This window comes from Platichthys flesus, chromosome 17 (genome assembly GCF_949316205.1).
Source record: "Platichthys flesus chromosome 17, fPlaFle2.1, whole genome shotgun sequence".
In the NCBI taxonomy this organism is placed as follows: domain Eukaryota; kingdom Metazoa; phylum Chordata; class Actinopteri; order Pleuronectiformes; family Pleuronectidae; genus Platichthys; species Platichthys flesus.
In genome coordinates this window covers 16,000,312-16,021,490 of record NC_084961.1, presented here as the reverse complement: position 1 = coordinate 16,021,490, position 21,179 = coordinate 16,000,312, and the positions used below count along the sequence as shown (strand labels likewise).

Sequence of the window (21,179 nt, the reverse complement as noted above, 5' to 3'; positions counted from 1 at the left end):
GGGTTAGCACTTGACGTCACTGGGGGTGCGCTCAGGATTATTTAATGTTTTGCAAATGCAATGCAGCAGCTCTTGCTGAGTTGCATAACATCTCGTGTCAAGGGGACTGTGACAGGACACTGTGACAGGGCTCATTTTGATTTCATTACAAGAGGCAGAAAGTCGTTGCGTGAACGGACAAAGTCATGCTGTCACTTTAGCCATTAAAAAAAAAAAATTGACACATACTTTTCCAATGTTTACTTGGTGAAAACATATGTTCAACTGAAGGCAAAGCTTGTTCCTGTTTCATAATTCCTCATTTCTAAATCCTTATGTTTGTCATCTCTGGCTCACTGCGGATTGCTGACCACCCGCTTTCTGTCCGCATGCGTCCCCAGAGTTTTTTTCCTGTCGTTCTTATTGTTGCTAACCTCCTGTTTCTTATCTCTGACCGACAGGTGTGAAAAGTGGACTGGCCAGAGCTGTAGTTGCTGTTGACGCTAAGGAACCCGAGAGTCCAGTCCTGTTACCATGGGTAAACAGAACAGCAAGCTACGGCCAGAGATGCTGCAGGACCTCCGGGAGAATACAGAGTTCTCCGACCACGAGTTGCAGGAGTGGTACAAGGTACGTAAACAAGACTCGGATTCGGTACGCAGAGTCTGGACATTTTAATTTTACTTAATTATAACTCTGGACCTAGTACTACAAGTAATAAAAATAAACTAATTTTGAAAAGGACTTTGATATTTTACTTTATAATTTCTTTGACGGCATTAGTTGTTAACTACTTTGCACTTTGAATACAAAATATATGATTATGATATGATATTGTAAATAAAATTACTAGCCTTACCGAAATTAATCTTATGTCAAAATGATTGATACCACATCAATGTGAGCTCTGTTTTCTCTTTTCTTTTAGCTCTGTGTTGTTCTCCACCTCTTTAGCTGCTACATTCTACATTATGTTCAGCAGCTAATCATTGAAAAAAACAAACAGATATAGGTACAAACCATAAAAACTAAACAAGGAGATAAAACAGGTTTAAAAGAAGCTGAGGGGAAGTGCAGGGTTAATTCACACTGGGTTTTCCACATTAAAGCAGATCTAAGATCTGAATACTGTGCTGTTATGTTAACGTGTGTCTGTTAACTTTGAGTCCAAATGTCAACTGTAAACTGGTATTGTGGCAAGTTAACACCTGTCAGGGGTGATTTAACACCTTAGTCAAGGGCAAATATCACTTTGGTCACACTTGTCAACCCAGATAAATACTAAGTAACTATTGAAAACACTGTTTGTTATAAAGCACACCCCAATCAGTATCCTTAAAACGATGTTTTTGAGAAATAAACATAGCACAGTGGCTCTTAATGAATCTGTGAGCGCCTCCCTTCCTCAGTAAAGTCATGTTCGTAAGTAATTACTAAAACCGACAGCTGCCTTCGATGTGACATTTTCCTCCGTGCTGGCCTGAGCTCCACCCGCTCCCAGTCTGTTAATCCACTGGGTAGACTGAATTAGATCTTGGCATGATAAAGTGCCACAGTGAACTGAGCGATGTGTGTGAACAGATGTGTGTTTGTGTAATAGCTATATGGCTTTATGCATGGATTAGACCTATGGAACATCTGTGTGAGTGGTCCGGAATCAGGGCTGCACATGTCAAAGCGTCACCTCTCTGATCCGTGACTCAAGCCTCATTGACCCGGGGTCTCCTCACACCGACTGCGGATGCTGATGATGATTGTCCGTCTGGGGGATGGACGCAGAACAGCTCATAATTGATGGTTTTGATTGGTCGAGTGCGTCAAACGGCAGGATCACGCTACTGTGGTTTCATCCCCCGAACGCCACTGCACAGACTCTGGCTTCAAATATGGAGGATGGCCTTGTTCTTTGCCAAGATAATTTGGTTTCGTTTCTGGATAGCGGGAGGAAGAGGAGACAGGTCGTCCATCTTACAGTCTATCAACGAGATGCCACAAGAGTTGGGTTGGTTTTTAGTGTCAAGGTTGAATGCTGCTCATGAACAGTGCTAACTTCCTGTTTTGTGCTCGAGCTAGAGCCCACGCAGCAGCTATCACATTCCCTCACCTCAAAAGGTCAGAGCATGGCAATATTTAATATGCCCTGCAAGGACGACAGCTCTTTCGATTTTAGGTGGCTTTACATGTGTAAGCCTGTTAACATCGGTATTGTCCATCACCTTTCTCACGCTTGCAGCAAATGCTTCTGCTCAAGACATCTGAAGTTACCCGAGAGCCGCCTGCTCTAACCAGATTAACAGCTCCTAGATGCTGGAGATGTCATATAAACTGTATAATATATTTTTCAGGATGTTAGGGTGCCTGGGGTCCCGGAGAATTCATCCAGCTTGTCTTTTTGGGGGATTTATTTGCCATTAATCTGGGCTTTGAGTCAGACAGCCTCCCTACAAGTTGTAAAGCTGTCTTGCTGAATATCTGGCGATGACATATTAGCTTTTCGCCCTCACTTGAGAGAATATTTGATATGATGATGAAAAAGAGAGTCATGCCTTCAGATCTGGACAATGACTTTGCTTTCTGCTTCTATCTTATCAGCCTTTGTTAAAAAGAACAAAAAAAAAAGGACAGACAGAACAGAGATTGAGACTGACATGACTTTTACCTCCCTTTTCTTCTCAGGTACAATGGTGCTTTATCGAATGTGACCCCATGAAAAAGGGGTAGCACTGCCTTCAACTATTGTACTGCAGCATTAAGGGACTTGCTTTTAACCATGTCCTGCGTCATTTTGTCTATTTCCCTTCCGGCAGGGTTTCTTGAAGGACTGCCCCAGCGGAACCCTGAATGTAGAGGAGTTCAAGAAGATTTATGCCAATTTCTTCCCCTACGGTGACGCCTCCAAGTTCGCTGAGCACGTCTTCCGAACCTTTGACACCAACGCTGACGGGACGATAGACTTCCGGGAGTTCATCATCGCCCTGAGCGTCACGTCACGGGGCAAGTTGGAGCAGAAGCTGAAATGGGCCTTCAGCATGTACGACCTGGACGGAAACGGGTACATCAGCCGCCAGGAGATGCTGGAGATTGTACAGGTGAACAAGGGACACATGGGTAATGTAGACTGGTTTGGGGCGAAGGAAGAATTGAGGCATTTAGACTATGAAAAAGCACGTAGGATAATTACAACTTACAAGTCTGTGCTTCTGCTCAGGTGTTTTGGGGGTAGCTAAAAAACAACACAGAATACTGCTTTCGAGGCCAGAGGAAAGGATTTTGAAAACAGCCCCAGACATTTTATTTGGCCACTTCAGGGACTCACAAGGGACAGAATGGTCCAACTATTTGCTACAGAGGCTGTGTCCTGACTTTGGGTCCCTAGTTTTTGGTCAAACACCAAAACACTGGATCTCACACTTCCCTTAACACAACCACAGTATTACCCGGATGATGGCACCAGAAAAGCTATGCGTGAGTGTCCTCTGGTAAGACACTGGCCCCCAGATAGCCCCTGATGGCTGTGCCGTGTAGCGTAAGAGCTGCGCTTACGGTAAATGCACTGCATGAATGTGGGTGAATGGTAAAACTGTACTGTAAAGCTCTTTGAGTCATATTTATAAAATACAGACCATTTATAATTCATTTTGCAGGGAAAACAAATGCGTGAAAGATCCTACATTTCCCATTATTTAACCGTTTCCGTCTTTTGTAAACCAGATCCGTGAGTCTTTGAAACTACATGTGTCTCAACCACATATTAGATTTCCTTTAAAATCAAGATAAAATGCAAAATCAGGTGGATCGAATATTAGTGATATGGGGTTTGTGAGCAAGTGTCATAAATCTCAAACCTAACTTTGGTTGCATTAACACATGGTGCAGTTTAGCTGCTCATTTTCTTTACTGAAGCTTTCCCAACATCCCTTCAAGTTTCCCAGAAGCCCACTACTGTACATTCATTCGAACCAGCCAATCATATGCCGACCCGGACAGAAATAGAGTGCTTACTGATATGATAAGTGCTCACTTTAATTATGCAGGTTAATACGTTTGTTTAAGAATGCATGGTTTATACTTAATGTGCTGATTGCAATACTGTTGCTGTGAAGACTGTTAAGTACAGTGCCGCATTAGTGCTGAAATATAGACTCATATGTGGGGATATTGGATGGAAGATCTTGCTGTGTGCTGTGTGTGTGTGTGTGTGTGTGTGTGTGTGTGTGTGCTCTTGTGCACCTCTGAGTGCTCATGGATTAGTGAGTTAAATTTAACAAGAGTTTATCCCTGAGTGTGCAGAATACTGGGATTATCCTCAAGCTCATTAGGGTTACGCACCCCGTGGATGAGAAAGGAGGGGCCCATTGGATCACTGCACACCGGCATAGACAGACAGATCGTCATTGTGGAGTATATCAAATTTGTTTGTCTTTGCCATCCTAATCAAAAGAAGCGTCCATCCCCAAAAAACTAAAAAATATGTTCTTGATTATGTCGATTTCTGGAAAATGTAACTGGCATAGCAACCTGTTCCTGTTGATAGAAAACGGTGGACGGAGCAGGAAATGTTTGCCACATAAATAATGGGGAAAATCATTGTCCAGCCGCAAACAAGTCACTTAGTTTAGCTAATTGACATCTTATCTTATCACTTATCACCAAAAGCTCTCTTGACATGTTTTGCCGATGTCTTACACGTGTATGACATCTAATTACCCCTCCTGAGATATTTTCTGTTTTCCCCACATGTGCTCACTCGGACATTATCCAGAGCATGAAACGCTTTGGAGAATGTCCACAGCAACTGACTCTGACCATTGCAATCTCACATAAAGCCCCTCCGGGTAATTTCTGGACTCCAGTGCATGTCTGAAAGCAGCTTTGAAGTCAAATGATAAAAGAGAACAAAGACAGAAATCGTGAGTCAGCCTCATTGTCCTCCACTTTTGATATTTTTCAACATACGACTTCTCACTTTGTTCTCAAAGAGATTAAAAATAAATTCACTGAAAAGCACAAAGGGCTTAAGCTACATTCCCTCCTGACGGCTGCGCTGTGACACCGATCCACCGTCACTTTTAGACCCCTTATTTCCGATGCAAGAGATTTATTGGGCACGTAAGCTGATTGTAGTCCCGTGCCTGATGCCAGCGGATCGTTTCAGCCTCGCCGTTCTCACTTGCAGAGGTTCATTTAATGTTATCGGGGGACAAGAGGCGCACGTATCAGTCGACAGATAAAGAGTTATAAGATCAATACAGTAAGCTCTGTGTATATACCCCCACCCACCACCACCACCACACACACACACACAGCCTCTGCCGCTGTGGTACGATGCTTTGGATCTACAGGCGTACAGACCCCGTGTGGGTCTTTGTGGAAAAGCTGCCCAGGGTGCACCTCTGAGCATCTGGAGTAACACATGTCAGTGTATCAGCATCTCAAAAGCTGCCGTGACTTAATTTTTCAGTTCAGTCTTGTTTTATGTCTCTCCCGCTGAGCCTCCTTAATGGGTCCCTGCCGGCCTGAATTCACTTAGCTTTTCTTTTCTCTCGCCCCCACCCACTGTGTCTCTCTGATCTTTTCTCTCTCGCTCTCGCCTGCTCCGCCGCCCGTCTCTCAGGCCATCTACAAGATGGTGTCATCTGTGATGAAGATGCCAGAGGATGAATCCACGCCCGAGAAGAGGACGGATAAGATCTTCAGACAAATGGACCTCAATAACGATGGTGAGTGGAGGAAATGGCAACATGGAGCGATGAATATGCTGCAGAGAGAGAGATTGGAGGATAGGCATGATGAGCAGCAGAAAAATGAAACAGCAAAGACAATTTGAAATCTGCTCAAACGAAATACAATTTAGAAAGGCACTCAGTAGAGCACATGCCTCCTCCAAGGCCTAACCCTCCCCTTATGTAACAGCATTTCACTTCACCAGATCTAGATTTCTATTTGGATCGGCACCAGATCAAGATCCATGAATTCTGAGAAATTAGCCAAAATGTTGAAAGACATCTTACAATGTTAAAGAAAATGAAAAAAAACAAATCCTGCATTAACTGGATCTGCTACAAATGGAAAAGCTTCCTCGTAAGGTCATGTCTTACATATATCATGTCGAAAATTATTTATATTGTAATTAGGAATATTTACATCTTCTATACGGGCTGACATCATTGTGAAGCTTGTCAGAATTGCAACATGTTTCAATGTTGTGGATGATCAGTGTTTATCCTTCAGGTCACTATTGAACCTGCTAAACCACCAAGAACATTGCTATTGAAAACTCCTGTGTCTGTCAATGAATATTCCTAGAGGATTCTGTGTAGTTCAGGTGTTGTCATTTGACACCATACCGACTTATTCTGATAGTCATGTTCATTTTCTGCTTCCAAGGGGACGACGTGGTGCCGGACTAAATAATGTCTGTTTTTCTTGTCTTCTCTCTGTGGTCCGCCCTGCAGGTAAACTGTCCCTGGAGGAGTTTATCAAAGGTGCCAAAAGCGACCCCTCCATTGTGCGGCTACTCCAGTGCGACCCCAGCTCGGCCTCCCAGTTCTGAACTCCGGCTTGGCTGCGCCCCCCCCCCCGCCCCCTTTCCTCCTCACTTCTTCTCTGTTGCTACTGAACCAGTCACAAAAAAAATCAATGCATGATGGTTTTCATCTCTCATATCAACTTATATTTTTTTATGTTGTTGTGTGCAAGGATAGAAGAGGAATTCTAAATAGGATAAGGAAAGTCATCACTGTCATTTTACACTGTCATTTTAATTTTTGTATTTGGGGAAGATTCTCTCTCTCTCTCTCGTTTCCTCCTCCGCAACACGTGTATATCATGTACATACTGTATGTCTATGTATATCATAAGATGAAGTACATTTGTCTTCATTGATGGTGCACACACTCCGGCATTGAAAGGCAGTATTATGTAGCGTAGCTTCCTGGTCTGATCTAAATGGGATGTAGGGAGTTCAAGGTGGGCGGGTGGGGTTATTGGGATTTTACTGCTATATGATGTTTCGCTGAGAAAAAGAAGGCCTAAGATCCCATTAGGTTTTTATTAAATATCTACTGGCTTATTGTTGATATTTAAATTTTCAAATGTTTTTGTTTTTCATTTGTACATATGATTTTCCTCCACATTGTTTTATTTATTCATTTATATTCTTATCAGCGTGCTTTTACTTTGATAAGTTGTCAAAGATGTTGCAGTTTACAGTGACAGAAGGAGAACATGTCCGCTAAGGTCGAACTCTTCGGGATTGTTGTGGTTGTGGGAGAATACGCAAATCTTGTGAAATAAGATAAAGTCCCATGATGCATTTGATCAACGACACCAGTAGCACATATCGTTTGAGCCGCCATGTCTTTGTTGAAGTGTGGCCGCGCATTTAGTTCCGAATGTTTGTGTGCATGTGAATTTGCGCGGTATGCTTGAAGCTAACTTTTACAGTATTACCATGTCGTGCTGTTTCCTAATCTGTAAGTATTTTAAAGTTCTTTAACGACGAGCTGTAAACTTGAAGAGTCCCAATCCGTCACTACACCACTGCATGTTCCTGCGATCTAGACGACGACAAGAGTACACAAAACCAGTTCAGGCACGGTGGTATCCTTTTGTAGCTCTGCAGCGTACCAGACGTACCAGACTGAATATTTGTCTTGCTCCGGGACAAACCCTGACCCCCCCATCCCCCCCAACCCCCTCCCCTCTCTTTCCCTTTCACTCTGACAGACTGGAAAGATCACTAAGGGCTCGTTCATCACTCTCTTGTTGAATGCTTTTATAACCTGGATCAGAGGGCTCACGCAGCAGTAACATAGAGGGACAGGTGTCATGAGACGGGAACGGGATCACGTACTGGCTCTGGTTTGGAGTTTTTTAGGGTCACTTGTGCAGTTACCTGACAGAAACCAGTGGCTGTGTTTACATGAGCACTAATCAACATCTTTAAAATATAATATGATATTCTCACATTTTTATTGTGCATACGCTTCGACCTAATTCAGGGGCTGCATCCTTCAGAGGAGGCACTCTATGTAGACCGCCAAGGCCAAACTAAAAGGAGGCAGCCTTTTCTACATAGGTTTTCTATGATCGGCAGAGCTGAAGTTTGACATGCCAAGAAAGTGCCCCCTTGTCTTTTTCACGAATGCACCTTCAGCTGCTCAGTTGAGTTGAAGCATCATACTCAAGCATTGTGTGTCTTCTCACTTTCTGGTGCCCTCACCTCTTTGAAAAGAAGGGCCTTCACTGAAGCTCAATGAATCCCGGGACGGGCGCGAAGCAACCCCCGTTGGAGCGTTCATTTCTGTGGGACAGGAGGATGCATTTGGAGGACACCTTCAAAATGGGACAGTATAGTCTTCAAATGCAGCCTCCGTAGGATGCAGCTCCTAAATCGAGACACAGAGAAAGTGAAGAGCATGGAGACACGGCATCAAATCAGTCTCTCTAATTGAATGAAGTATTTTCAACTGTGTGAGATAAGAGTTTTAAAACAAAGCCTTGACTGAGCAAAACATGTCTCACAATCACACCTCCATCAAAACACCTCCATCCTAAATACTGTGCACATGTAAACGGAGCCACTGGTTGCAGCGATGCCAGCACCTCTCTCCTGTAGAAGTCATGTAAGGCCCAAGTTGCCGGATCTCTGTTGCCACCTTCTGTTATGGGAAATAAAACACACTAGGAATTCTGTCGCGACACATGTTGGCCAAACTGACAAAAAAAAAAGAAGATTGGAGCAAAAATACTTTTTGCAATGGATCATGTTTCTTAATCAGATAAGATCCGCAACAAAACACCAGTGGATGCTTTATATTGTTTGGATATTTAATATTGTTATGATAATGGCGTTTCTTTATTCTTGATGGATACGGTAGTATATGTGTATTTGTGGTACGAACATTGGACTTTTTTTACTTTAACTTTAATTTATCAAGTATAGTAACTTTTTTAGATTAGGAATTTACATACAAACATTAGTATTAGTTTAATGTTATCTATTGCTTTAGATCAAAGTACTGAAGTTGTAAAAGTAGTGGCAGTTAAAAATATTTCCAATTTACCGAACAACATTAAAGAACTGCTTATTAATGCATCAATAATAATGCTCCAATAATGTGAAATTACAACACTGACTTTTGCGTAATGGGTTATTTTGTTCTGATACTCTTAAGTAGGCTAAGGTTTTATTACCGATATTTCAGTATAGTTATCTATAACAAAATGGTCTTAATACTTCTTCCAACAGCGCTAAATAACATTCTTTAATCTGACCATGAATATCCCCTCATTTCAGAGAAAAGTGGAGAAGGTCTCAGTTTCCATTTTGTAAATTTTTGTCTTCTGATTTTAGGAAATCCTTTATTAACAGGACGCTGACATTTTCCATTAACCTTTTATCCGTGTTAGAAGCTTCAGAAAGCAGGATGGGCTTCAGTTCACACATTGTGGGAAAATGTGCGGAGTCAAACTGCTCATTACACTTGGATGATTTCTCTGTCTGCCGTGGGAGAGAAAATAAATAACTTTTTGTTCACTGGTCAAAACGACGCTCAGTCAAAATAGATTCAATTATGAAAAAAAAAGGCCAATATCAGCCTGACGAGTCCAGTATCAGTCTAATTGTGTTTTAGTTTTTGTGTTACTACCTCGCACATTGGAATGTGTGTAGCGGTGGCTCGAGTGAACAACTACTACAGAGCCTGAGAGCTGTGCTGGTGCAGCCAGATCCACATGACATGACACTGATCCAAGGTTAACTCGAACCAAACGTTTGCACGGGAGCGTCCATACTCTGCTTTGGGGGAATCCTATAGTGTCACTGCCTTCTGCTGGTAGGATAAGGAACAACAGTTGCTACCCCAACACCAACCTATCACAGCTCTGCCCTTTTTCTATTCTCACTGGCTCTGACAAACCGGTACCTTGTGTTGGATAAATATGGCCCCTCTCCTCCTTTCTACCTTCCCTGACCCCTCCCCCCCCCCCTTCCCTTTTTTTCGGTTGCATGAAAACCTCACGTGAGGATGTCATGTTTGTTTTCCGTTGGACCTGAAATCGAAATAAATATGTGTTTCAAAGCTGCACGTGTGGACTGCTCCCTCATTTCGGGTTATTCTTTGTTGGCTGACAGCTGTAAAGGACCATCATGCATTTGCACACTTTCGAGGCTGGATCATACGTCTGTCATGCTGTGGTTTTTCACAATATCCTGTCGGTTTGTATCCAAGCATGTCGGAGTGAAACCAGTCAAACCTGTCCGGTTACTGTACCTGCAGCCATTACCACATATTAGAATTATGTTTTTTTCCACTAACAAAGGTCAGGTAAAAAACAAACAGAAGAGCTTCATTATTTTTCAATAAAAAATATTTATTTACTCAGGCAATAAATACAAAATCTTGCATGCTTAGTTTGTCATTAAACTGTTCTTCGTTGACTGCAGAAAACGCTACGCACACAAACACATACACACTTTTCTAAAAAGTTGAAGGCATGCCCACAAACATACAGTGTATTCTGTGATGGACATTTCACCTCCATAATCCATATTAAGCTCCACATTAATGTTATAACTCAACTTCAGGTCAAGTTAATTATATCATAACGATAGAAAATAGGTCAATCCCCAAAGTGTTGAAATATTTCTTCACCGTAAAAGCAACAATTGGCCCCTTATCCTGACTTGAGAGGATTTGTCTCCTCTTTCTATCCTGTGATGAAAATTTTGGCCATCATAAGCAAAAAACTTAAAAAGCACACACACAGTGCAGAGATCCTCCAAGCTGCAGACATGTCATGCATCAGATTCTCGATGGCCCGGTGCACTGCTAACTAAAAAGACCCTCAGTCAGAGTCTGTAGCTTTGAGGAGGAAAACAGTGTATGAAGTTTGACGCTGCAGTGCTAGACGCACAGCCCTTCTTCTTCCAGAAGCTCAAACCTGTAAAATGTGGCTAAATCCAGAAGCTGGACCTTTCCATCGTGCCCCGCTCCAGCAGCTGGTGTTGCTCCGGTGCCGTTTGCTGGCTGCCAGCCCTCGTTACCGGCCGCTCTCTGTCTGACCTTTTTCTGTGCGGCTGGCGAAGGGGCTGCCTCTCAGATGCAGGAAGACTCTGGTACAGACGGGGAGGATGCTGAAGAGGCGGGGGAGGTCTGGGCTGCTGTCTCAAGGGAGCAGTGCTCGGCCTTGGAGGTTGGTTATAGCCTCTTCTTGGAGGTTCAGTATAGTGCGATAGAGGTTCACTGGAGCAGCTTGGCGATTCTGTGTAGCGAGAGGGAGCCGCTTCGGCCTCCATCGGCCTCACCACATTGATCTTCACAAAAACAGACAAAATATAATCCAGTTTTAAAATTAGGCTCAGTTCAAACTAACACATACACCGGGATTCAGCCGCACAATGTGTCTCACCGCTCTGCCATAGTCTTTCGGTTGCTTCCTGTTCCGGCAGCAGCACGGCAAGCCCAGGAAGGAGGCGCAGACGGCCAAGCACTGGGCAGAAAACACCATCTGGGTGATGCATGTCGCGATCAAAGGCAACCAAAGGATCAGAGTGGTGCTCTGGGGAGGGATGAAGGAGCGGAGTTAGCAGCGACCACCAGCTGGACCACACAGAGAACAATTTGAGGCAAGGGCTCCCAGCAGCATAGATGAGGACACAGTCGTGTAATGAGGCGACAGAGAATCTTATTACTCTCAAATGGCTGTGGAGCCCTCTGCAACAAACACAGCAGCGAACCGTGGGAAATTGGGTTTGCACAGGAGAGTGTGGTGAATAAATGAGTAAAAAGTGCTCGGAGGGGATTCGAAGATAGCTGCCTTTTGTTCGGCGTACACTCTAGCAGGCTACAAAGAGAATGTGGCACTGTGAGCTTTCGTCGGAATCCATGATGAAATATGCAGGAAGCAACAAACTAACAAAAAAACTTGCCCACCAACATACACTGTCAGAGCCAGAAGCCTGAGACACTTTCATGTGATATAAAGTGAGACAGTTCTCATTCCGAACTGGGACTTCCTGTCAGCAATATTTTGTTTATAGTGACTTTGGTCTTATTTTGGTGCTGATTTTCAAAGCAAAATGAAAAGTTCAAAATGTAATTATACCTCAAATCAGGAAAAGGGAAAACACTGAACAATTTGTAAAGTTGCAGATGAAACCATCACCTCCTTGGCAGAGGGAACACATATGGGTTTATAACACACACACTAATCTAGTTGCACACAGCTATATGGACAATTTGAATGTGTATTATCATAGTTTTTTTTTATCAAGTTAGATATGGTACCATTTTATCTGTATCTACAGTGGGACCGCCATTAACCTCTTGCGCCAAAGGTCACTTAACCGAAATATTGTAGATTACAAGTCGTGCTAAATTGTCAAGGTGTTGCTGATGTGTGGAAACAGCTGTGTGGCTGGGCAGACCTGGCAGTTGGTCTGAGAACCACTGGAGCACGACAGAGTCTGAAGTGGACCGACAGGGTCAGGTCAGCGTTTCTGCCACCAGCCCGTGGGCTGCAGAGTGTGGCTGACTGAGCGACAGAAAGACAGAAAGACAAGACACTTCAACCGCCTCCTTCTCTCACACCCTATGTACACACAAATGCACATAGGATTGAGCCTATGTGACCGCTCTGTTGCATCTATGTGACAACAGTCAGCTCTTCAAAGAGTCACTTGAGGAAAAGAAAGCCACTGTGATCTCAGTAGTAGTACAACCTAATGCACTCACGTAGATACGCGTGGGGTCAAAAGGACACTCGTTGGTGATGCTGGAGTAGCCGATGGCATCGGGGAAGCGACAGTGAGTCAGGAGGCTCCGCCCTCCATGAATGATGGCCCTCACCACGGACACGAGGAGTCCGATGGCTGAAGCCGCCGCCGTGACGGCTGCCACCAAACTGACTACGAAGAGTGACCACGTCTGTGGGAGACATATTGGGAAAGAAAACCTTGATCATTGACTGTAGGACGGGGGAATCTGCAGCCGTTAAATGATTGAAGTACAATTATAAATTAAGCATATTAATACAAACAGAGAAAATACCGCAGATTTTAGGTATCTACTACAACATGATGAATGATTAATATTCAAGTATAATATCATATATGGAATCAAAGGAAAACCAAACCAAATAAATGTCAGAAAACATTTATATATTTTGTGTAGATGTGAAACATGTCAATTTGGAAATCCGGAAAAGACAAATTTAAGAAAAACTTAATGCATCAAACAAGGCTTTAAAATGTTGTATAGACGTCTATGTGTGTGCAAACAGCAGCAAATAGCATTGAACCAGGGTACTTCTCATCTGGTTTGTTTGAAGTTTTAAAATAATCAGCGCTGCTCTGCAAGTTGAGAGGTCAACTAACAACAGGCCTGAGGGCTGGATGTCATCATGCAAATAATCCATCCAGGTCGATATCAAGAGTTAATACCTGGTTTAAATGTGACATGCAGGTCAGAATCTCTTGTTGTTTTCCCGGGCTTCATAGAAGTGCAAATTTCATAGATAAGTGAAGTCTCACTTTTAACACCATGTTAAATCTCTTTTGAAAACCCCCATGTAGGATCCATGTGTTTGTGCTAAATAACATCTATAGAATGCAACAGAAAGAACACTATGTGACCTTTTTTACGCAAAACACAACAGTTACATTTAATGGGAAACCAATAATTCTTCTACAGAATTCATGGTTTTTGTTGGGATTTTTTTTTTCAGGAATGTCTTTCTAACCAAAATAGAGGAAATGTGCCAGAAATTCTCAGGTTCCAGCTTCTGTTTTATACGATTCATCTGAAAGAGACGTCAACTAGAAAAACTACAAAGTTGTAATGATGGAAATGCTAACTTCTGACAACCATCTCTGCGGCTGAAGTTACCGGTCATGCACAGGTTGTTAAGGGGCAGACAGTAATTTAGTGCTCTGCTATTTTAGAAAATAATTTGTACTTCGGAAGAAAGTAAACTAAGATTCTGACCCCTCTTTACTTCCTCAGCAGGTGCCAATGGGCCTGCAGCTGCCACAGCTAGGATATTGACAGACTCCCTCCCCCTCTGTTGTTTTAGTCTTTCAAGGGATTGATTGATGTAGCATGATGATGGCAGCTTGACCAAACTCAAATATTTGAAGTAATAAGGTAAAGCTATTAGTGATGCACAAGATTTACAGACAAATACAAGTTCTGGGTAGAGGAACCAACTCTTCAATAAGTTTACAGAAGGTGTGACAAGGGCACAGGAAGTCTCCAGACCTCTCTGTGAAGAGCAGTTCAATAGAAACCTGATAGGAACTATAAGGAATAACACACACTTTCTGGGAGATTAGAGACCGTAGCAGCTCCGGCACAATGTGATACAGTGCTGCGGTATTAAACGAAATAGGGAGTGTTGAGATTAAGAGTCATTCTCGCCACATGATGCATGAAAGAAAAAAGAAGATAACAAGATGGATGAGGAGGTAACCTGCTGCTCGTCCGCCCTGCCCAACCCGCTTCACGGTTTCTCCCAGCGACAAAGGGAGAATGGGAGTGGTTTGATCGTGGCAGGTTTGCCCGGGCTTACTCATTTTTGCCTCGTCAGTCCCTTCCCAGCAAGCAGACAGCTGACTGAATAAACAGGGAGGAGAGGCCGCTCTGCATGACTGGAGGGAGCAAGCGAGGGGGGGGGGGGGGGGGGGGGGGGGGAAGACAGAGACTGTTCCCATACTGCAGAGCTGGAATAGTCAGACAGAGAGAAACGCTGGAAATCAAGTATGAGAAATGAGGAAAACCGCAGAGAGAATACAAGTGTGTGTGTGTGAGGAGTATTAGTCAGAGCGTCGTCTGGCAAAGTAGGGAGGGGGTTTCTGGGAAATAAGAAGAATCTCTTTTTAATCACTTTTTGATAACTTTCAAATTGAATTTAGAAAACGTAATACTGACCAGGCCTCGACTCTTCTTGTTCTTAGACAGGACGATGGCCAGGATGCCAACAACGATTCCCTGCAGACACAAGACAGATGTTTAGTTTGCAGCTGCTACGTCTATAACAATAGAGAGTCGACAGAGATCAGGAAAAAAACATCTAAGGTTTATAAAACTCTAAGATCTCCCATCGTACACTTCTCATCTGGTCTCCATACAGGAGAGGCAGCAACACAAGTCAGCCTCACAGCTGTGTGTGTCATTGCAACCATTTCAAATATGTGTTCAAGAAACACTGTGTCTGTTTGTGTGTGTGTGTGTGCGTTTTGAAAGTTGTTTTTGTCAGACCTGAGAAAGATTTCATGAACCGACCTTTTACAAGCAGGTCAGATTTGTGAATTGTGTCAAAGTGTTTAAAATACAACCTTCACTCAGGAGCAAAAAACACACTCAACTTAAAAGAAATAATAATTTAAGATGCATCATGGTAAATCTCAATATTGACTGATTTGCAAACTGTTTATCTTGATAAATGTTGTGGCCATATTGCCCAGCTCTAATATATGCATTCAAATTCAAGGGCAATCAGGGAGAGAATACCTTGGCCCGGCCATTTTAAAGCTCCAAACTTGAATGTCTTCTTTCTTGTCTCATTCCCTACTCACTCCAAAATATATTATAGACATCAGTTATGTCAACAACTAAAGAGAGGCTTTTATGGCATTAAGCCAAAACAGCTCTTTGTTTTAATATTGATTTCCCCCCCTTTTTCTACAGCACATAATGATCATTTCTAGTTCTTGTGGGGTTTACTCAGTGTGCAGCCGCAGACATGGTGGAAAGCTCAGTGCGAGGCATCTCATCTCCAATGACTCACCACCAGGCCGGAGGTGAGAGCCACCACGTTTGAGATGGCGTACTCCATGGCCGCGGCCTGCTTGTGGAGGCTGACGTGCCTGAGCACCACGCCGTGCACCAGCGCTCCCAGCAGGAAGTTCACGTGACCGATGAGGACCATGCACAGACCCATCTTCATCAGGGCCTTCGGCTCCTCCAGTCTGGAACAACACACTCCTGATGAGGGAGGGGAGGGGAGAGGAGGGAGGAGAAGAAGGTTACTGCTGCGGGAGGTAAAGAAATAGAGAGTTGCAGGGATTTCAGATGAGGTCACAACACGTCCATGTTCACCATGTGGTATGGATCAGAGACACAGGAGTCAAAGCCACTGCAGGGATGTCCCTTGCATTAATGATTAGCTGCTGAGCACATAACTACAGAGCAAGCTGTGACACACTGGAACTGCAACAAACTACACTACATGAAAAATCGTACTTGCCATGTCTAACACTACCTGAAAATAAATCGTTACAAATATTCAAGAGACATTTTCTGCTTATGTCAGAGTATGTTGTGAAGCAAAAGGATAATAATGTTAAATGTAACTTTTTTTTTCTAAACGAGAACTTTAAATTACAAAATCTGCTGTTGAGCTGAAGCCGGAGTTTGACAGACACATAGAAACCTGGGGTAAAATCTGTCACGTGAAAAACAACAAACTTGTGTCTGTATCTTTGACATCCAGTAACTGCAGCATTACATAATGAATCTGAGCTTTTTGTTGAATGTGATTGTACAGCAGGGAAAGTTGCTGTTACAAAGAGGAAAGTTAAAAGATAGACACCAGTGAGAGTAATAAAGAAAGCATGTGACACAACTGCAACGAGATATAATACAATATAAATCAAATTGAAATAATATAAGAGCGTAAACTGAATATCCAAAGTGAAACATGTTGCACAGGAGCCATTGAATTGTCCTGACAAAGTTAAGAGTTCATATACATATAATATATACATGCAAGTGCGTGCGTGTGTGTGTGTGTCACATCCCTGCATGCATTGGGACAACCCACGTGCACAGGTGACAATTAGCAGTTCACATAAGCACTGTTCAGCCTCGCACATTTTAAACATGTAGGCCAAATGCTGCTGGTGAGAACACAGCCGGAGGATCAATGTGAAACATCAGGATAAATAAGTAAATAATCACTTTGATACACGGTTTCACAACTACTCACCAACAAGACACCCACTCCTCCACACACACACATTCACACACACACACACACATTTAAATTTACATCTATTACCTGCAGCGGCCATATCTGTGTCAGCTCACCATCCGTTTAAAGTGATCAGAGAGTTGATTTCACTCAAAGAGATCTGCTCCTCTCTCCAAACACTGTGACACAACAGGAAACACACACAACAGCACCTCTGCTTTCACAATAAAACCTCGTACGATCTCCCAGCCTGTCTTGTGGCAATGACGATTTATCAGAAAGATAAATAAAGAACAATAATCAGGACATGTCGTTTTTATACGAGAGCTAGATATATTGCACTTAGTGAGTACTGTATGATACTATATTTGTTTGAACACTTACATTCAAGAGTTACGAACAAAATTTTGGGACCAATAGTCAATCACAACCGTTTTAAATCTCACTGTATGAAGTTTTTCTTGAAACAGCTCCAGTGGTAAATATTCATCTTTAGCGGGTGGAGCACATAATGCTTTTATTTTGAAAAGTTGCCAATCAATAGTTGCCTATTTTTGGGTCATATAATAAAATGATATACTGAAAACACATTAAAATAACTTGCGTATGAAGGTGTTTGTTGTAATTATTGTTATTATAATTATTAGTAGTAGGAGTAGTAGTAGAAGTAAGAGGAGTTGTAGTAGTTGAAAGGTGACGTGTATTGCTTAACACCTGGATCAAAGCCTGGAGAAACATGACATGTGTTTTTAAAACATCTGACGCACTGATCATACGTTTTGCACTATTGACATATTTACTGAAACATGATTTAGCAACTTATACATTAAGCCATAATGTGATTTCAGAGGTAGACAACTATTCCAATCTCACCTAACATATTATAAAGTTACTAATCACCGGATCTATAGTTAATTCATTTTGTGGTTATTCAACATAGTTTAGTGAGCAATCATTAAAGAACTCAACCATGTGATTGGGATAATTGAATGGCTCATGTTTGCCGGAACCTTCAGAACATGATTATGTAGTAGGCCTTTAGCGCCACCAGGTGGAGAATTGGCGCCTTTACAGGAGCAGAGAGCGGATCTTCTTTCTCAATAACGAGCGTTTACTGTGATTTATTACAGGTAGGGAGAAAAAACTTTTTTTTTTAGTTTCGGTCAAAGAGATATTGACAATGGTCACAAATACATGAGTCTTCTTTCATTTGAATGATCAATAACTTCTATTTCACACAAAGTAATTCTGAAAGAATAAAATATTGTAACAACAAAGATACATTCAAATATAAATTATATTTAACATTTAAATAACCTTAAGGGATATTTTCACAGAATGTACAGGTGCCCAAATGTTCCTTAAAATAATATACTGCAATTATTCCTCTCGTCCATGACGTCCAAGTAGAGATCACCTTCTAATGTAAAGACAATGTGGGACAAGATCCACCTGGGAAAAAATATGTTCAACAGAGGTTTCTGTTTCTGAGTTGGGTAAACCAAGTAGAAATCCTCAGTCCTTTGAATCTCACAGGGCGGGACCTCTACACACCCAATGTGGACAAGAGGAACAACTATGTGCTCGAAGACATGTGAGTATTGTAGTCAGTCAGACGTGAAAAAAAGCCAACCTGTACTTTAATGGTGAAGAAATTTCGATATTTATTCAAACTGAGGCATATTGAGTCATTTCATTTTTCTACTGGCTCTCCAGGATGGTAGAGAGGACCATGCCTCGCTGTTTGAGAGTCACCATCCGGAACGCAATCAGATATAAAATCTCACAGATGTTAGGCACCACACACGCAACAGACGCCCCCACCATGAAGTAGGTGAAAACGATCTTCTCTGTGGGCCGGGAGATGTAGCAGTCAACCAGTTTCGGACAGGGACTGACATCACACTGGACCTTCCTGGGCAGCTTGAAGCTGTCGCAGATGTAGTGAAGCACGTACAGAAACAAGACCTCAAAGTTGGTTATGATAAACAGGCTTATCAGATAGGTCCACCAGAGGCCGCCGTCCTTTTGTCGTACAGCTGCGTGTGCACTCCATGCTTAGCTTGGCACTTACGCTCCCGCTCTTCTCTGTTGGCGAGGAGAGGAAGAGGAAGAAGATGGAGGAGGCCACGGCGGCCAGAGCTGTAGCATTAGCTACTGCCACTAGGTACTAATTCAATTAGATGATATGTTAACCTCTGAACCAAGGAAAGCCGAGCATCAGTACATATTTCAAGAGATTAGTCTTTGTCCCCTCTGGCAGATGAAACTAATGTAAACTCATTTGTGCATAACTCAATTAAAATGTAAAATAATGTTGCCTGAAGCTGCAGGGGGTGTGTGATAGCTTCATGGTTCCTACGACTTCTCATCACTGGCTGAGCAATAAGTGTACTTTCTTCAGTAGGGATTGCTTAGTTGTTGTTTTTTTATATAACAATTGTTATATAAAGTGTTGCATACAGCATTTAGGTACAAGTGTACCATATAATATGTTCCCGCTATTTTCTGACTTAACGTTTTGCCTATTCACAATGTTATTGCTATTTTTCTCCTTTATTCCACAGAGTGGAGTCTAATGACTCTCTTCGCGTTCGCATCAGAGAGCTAGAGACGGAGTATAAGAAGCTCAGCTTGGACATGAAACTTAAGGAGGAGCAGATTAGGGACCTGGAGGGCAAGTGTCAGGTAAGCCTGACTATTTTTCATTAACATAATAGTTTATGTTTGTAAATGTGCACTTACTTGGTCAGTCACATCATTGAAAAATATATTTTTGTTGTACTAATTCCACAAATCACTGTCTGTCCGTATGTGGATTGCACGTCTCTGGAATTCTTCAAGTTATTGGCTTTACACTTGGCATGTATGTATTTTTAAGGGCCCAAGGAAGTGCAGCATCAAATTTGGCAAAATATAGACATGCAATAAGTTCAGGCTCCACCCGCCACTCCTCCAAATTTGGGCATTTCTGGTTTCAAAAATCTTCATGAGCTAAAATACTATTTGAGTTCTCCCCCCCCTCTGTACTCTGTGTGATTAACGTCTCTTCATCCTCCATGTCCTCCAGGCCAGAACCACCAGAGGGGGCAGGAGATCGCAGAGCTGAAGCAGAAGATAGCCGAGGTGATGGCGGTGATGCCGAGCCTGTCTTACTCGTCGGACAGCAGCAACCTCAGCCCCGTCAACCAGCACTACTCTTCCAAGTTCATGGACAATAGTCCCTCCTCCCTGGACCCCAACGCCTCAGTCTACCAGCCCCTCAAAAAGTGACTCTGACGTCCACACTTTGTGTCAGACAGAACTTTTTCTCTTTCTTTATTTCAGTGACGTTCTCAGTTCTGGCTTTTTGTTTTTCAGTTTACCAGCCCCTCACAAACACACACATTCACACACACACAGACAAACACATTACACACAGCCCCTCTATACATGTGTACTTGGGTTAGATTTTGATTCTATTGTGAGAACTATTATTTTTAGGGGTTTGTGTACAATCAGATTATTTTTGTTTTTACTATTGAGTCTTGGGATTTAGCCATTAGACGGCGTTATCTGTTTAAAGGGGGAGGAAGGAACATGCAATTTGTTGGCCAAACTTTTACTTAAGAGCCATCATGCATCACGTCATGTCAGTCTTCTTTTGCTGTACAGTATGAATCCCCCCCACAGCCATACTCACTTCTATAGTGAACTCACTCCCAGACCTTTTTATTTGAAAACAACAATTGGCCTCCATGATTGTTTACATAAAGACAGAAGACGTGTTTAGATGTGTAAAGTAAAGCCAGGTGTGAGATACATGAATGTAAAACTATTCATGTTTTGATATTGCCATCTTATCAAATCAGTGATTGTTTGTTTTGTAACGTTTCAGTTCACTTACACCGATGTACATTTCCTAGAAGATAGTGATATTGAGCAGGTACACGTTTGCTATATTCTTCAGATATTCTAGTACAATTTTGGCCCTTAATGCTGGAATTTAGTAGATTCTCCAGGATTATTATTAAGTGGATGAAGCAGATTCCGTTTTGTCTGAAAATTAAATTAAAATGCTGTTCGATTCGAACCTGGCACTGCCACAAGCGTTCACCTGTTTGCTGCCGAAACCTTTCCTCTCCCTCTGGACCAAATTAGAACCCGTTACGCCATATTGTCCACTGGATTTAATGATGTCAAGGTAACCAGTCGTTACCATTATTTGCAGATCTTACAGTGCC

General features: G+C 42.5%; 2 protein-coding genes across 2 annotated transcripts in view; one reads left to right on the top strand and one right to left on the bottom strand.

Moving 5' to 3' along the window:
• Window positions 1-10,068, top strand: part of LOC133972928 (hippocalcin-like protein 1) — a 31,142-nt gene extending 21,074 nt beyond the window's left edge. Inside the window, exons 2-5 of the mRNA XM_062410553.1 lie at window positions 441-609; window positions 2,787-3,068; window positions 5,594-5,699; window positions 6,435-10,068. Coding sequence (XP_062266537.1) covers window positions 514-609; window positions 2,787-3,068; window positions 5,594-5,699; window positions 6,435-6,532 — 582 coding nt within the window. The 5' untranslated portion in view covers window positions 441-513 and the 3' untranslated portion in view covers window positions 6,533-10,068. The remainder of the gene's footprint in view (window positions 1-440; window positions 610-2,786; window positions 3,069-5,593; window positions 5,700-6,434) is intronic.
• A 267-nt stretch (window positions 10,069-10,335) lies between these two features.
• tmem54b (transmembrane protein 54b) lies at window positions 10,336-17,163 on the bottom strand. The gene is made up of 6 exons (XM_062410184.1): window positions 17,044-17,163; window positions 15,772-15,968; window positions 14,913-14,972; window positions 12,720-12,911; window positions 11,395-11,544; window positions 10,336-11,299 (listed from the first exon to the last, which is right to left on the bottom strand). Exons 1-6 carry the CDS (start codon window positions 17,054-17,056, stop codon window positions 10,940-10,942), a joined length of 972 nt encoding a protein of 323 aa, XP_062266168.1. The 5' UTR covers window positions 17,057-17,163; the 3' UTR covers window positions 10,336-10,939.
• Window positions 17,164-21,179: the final 4,016 nt, after the last annotated feature.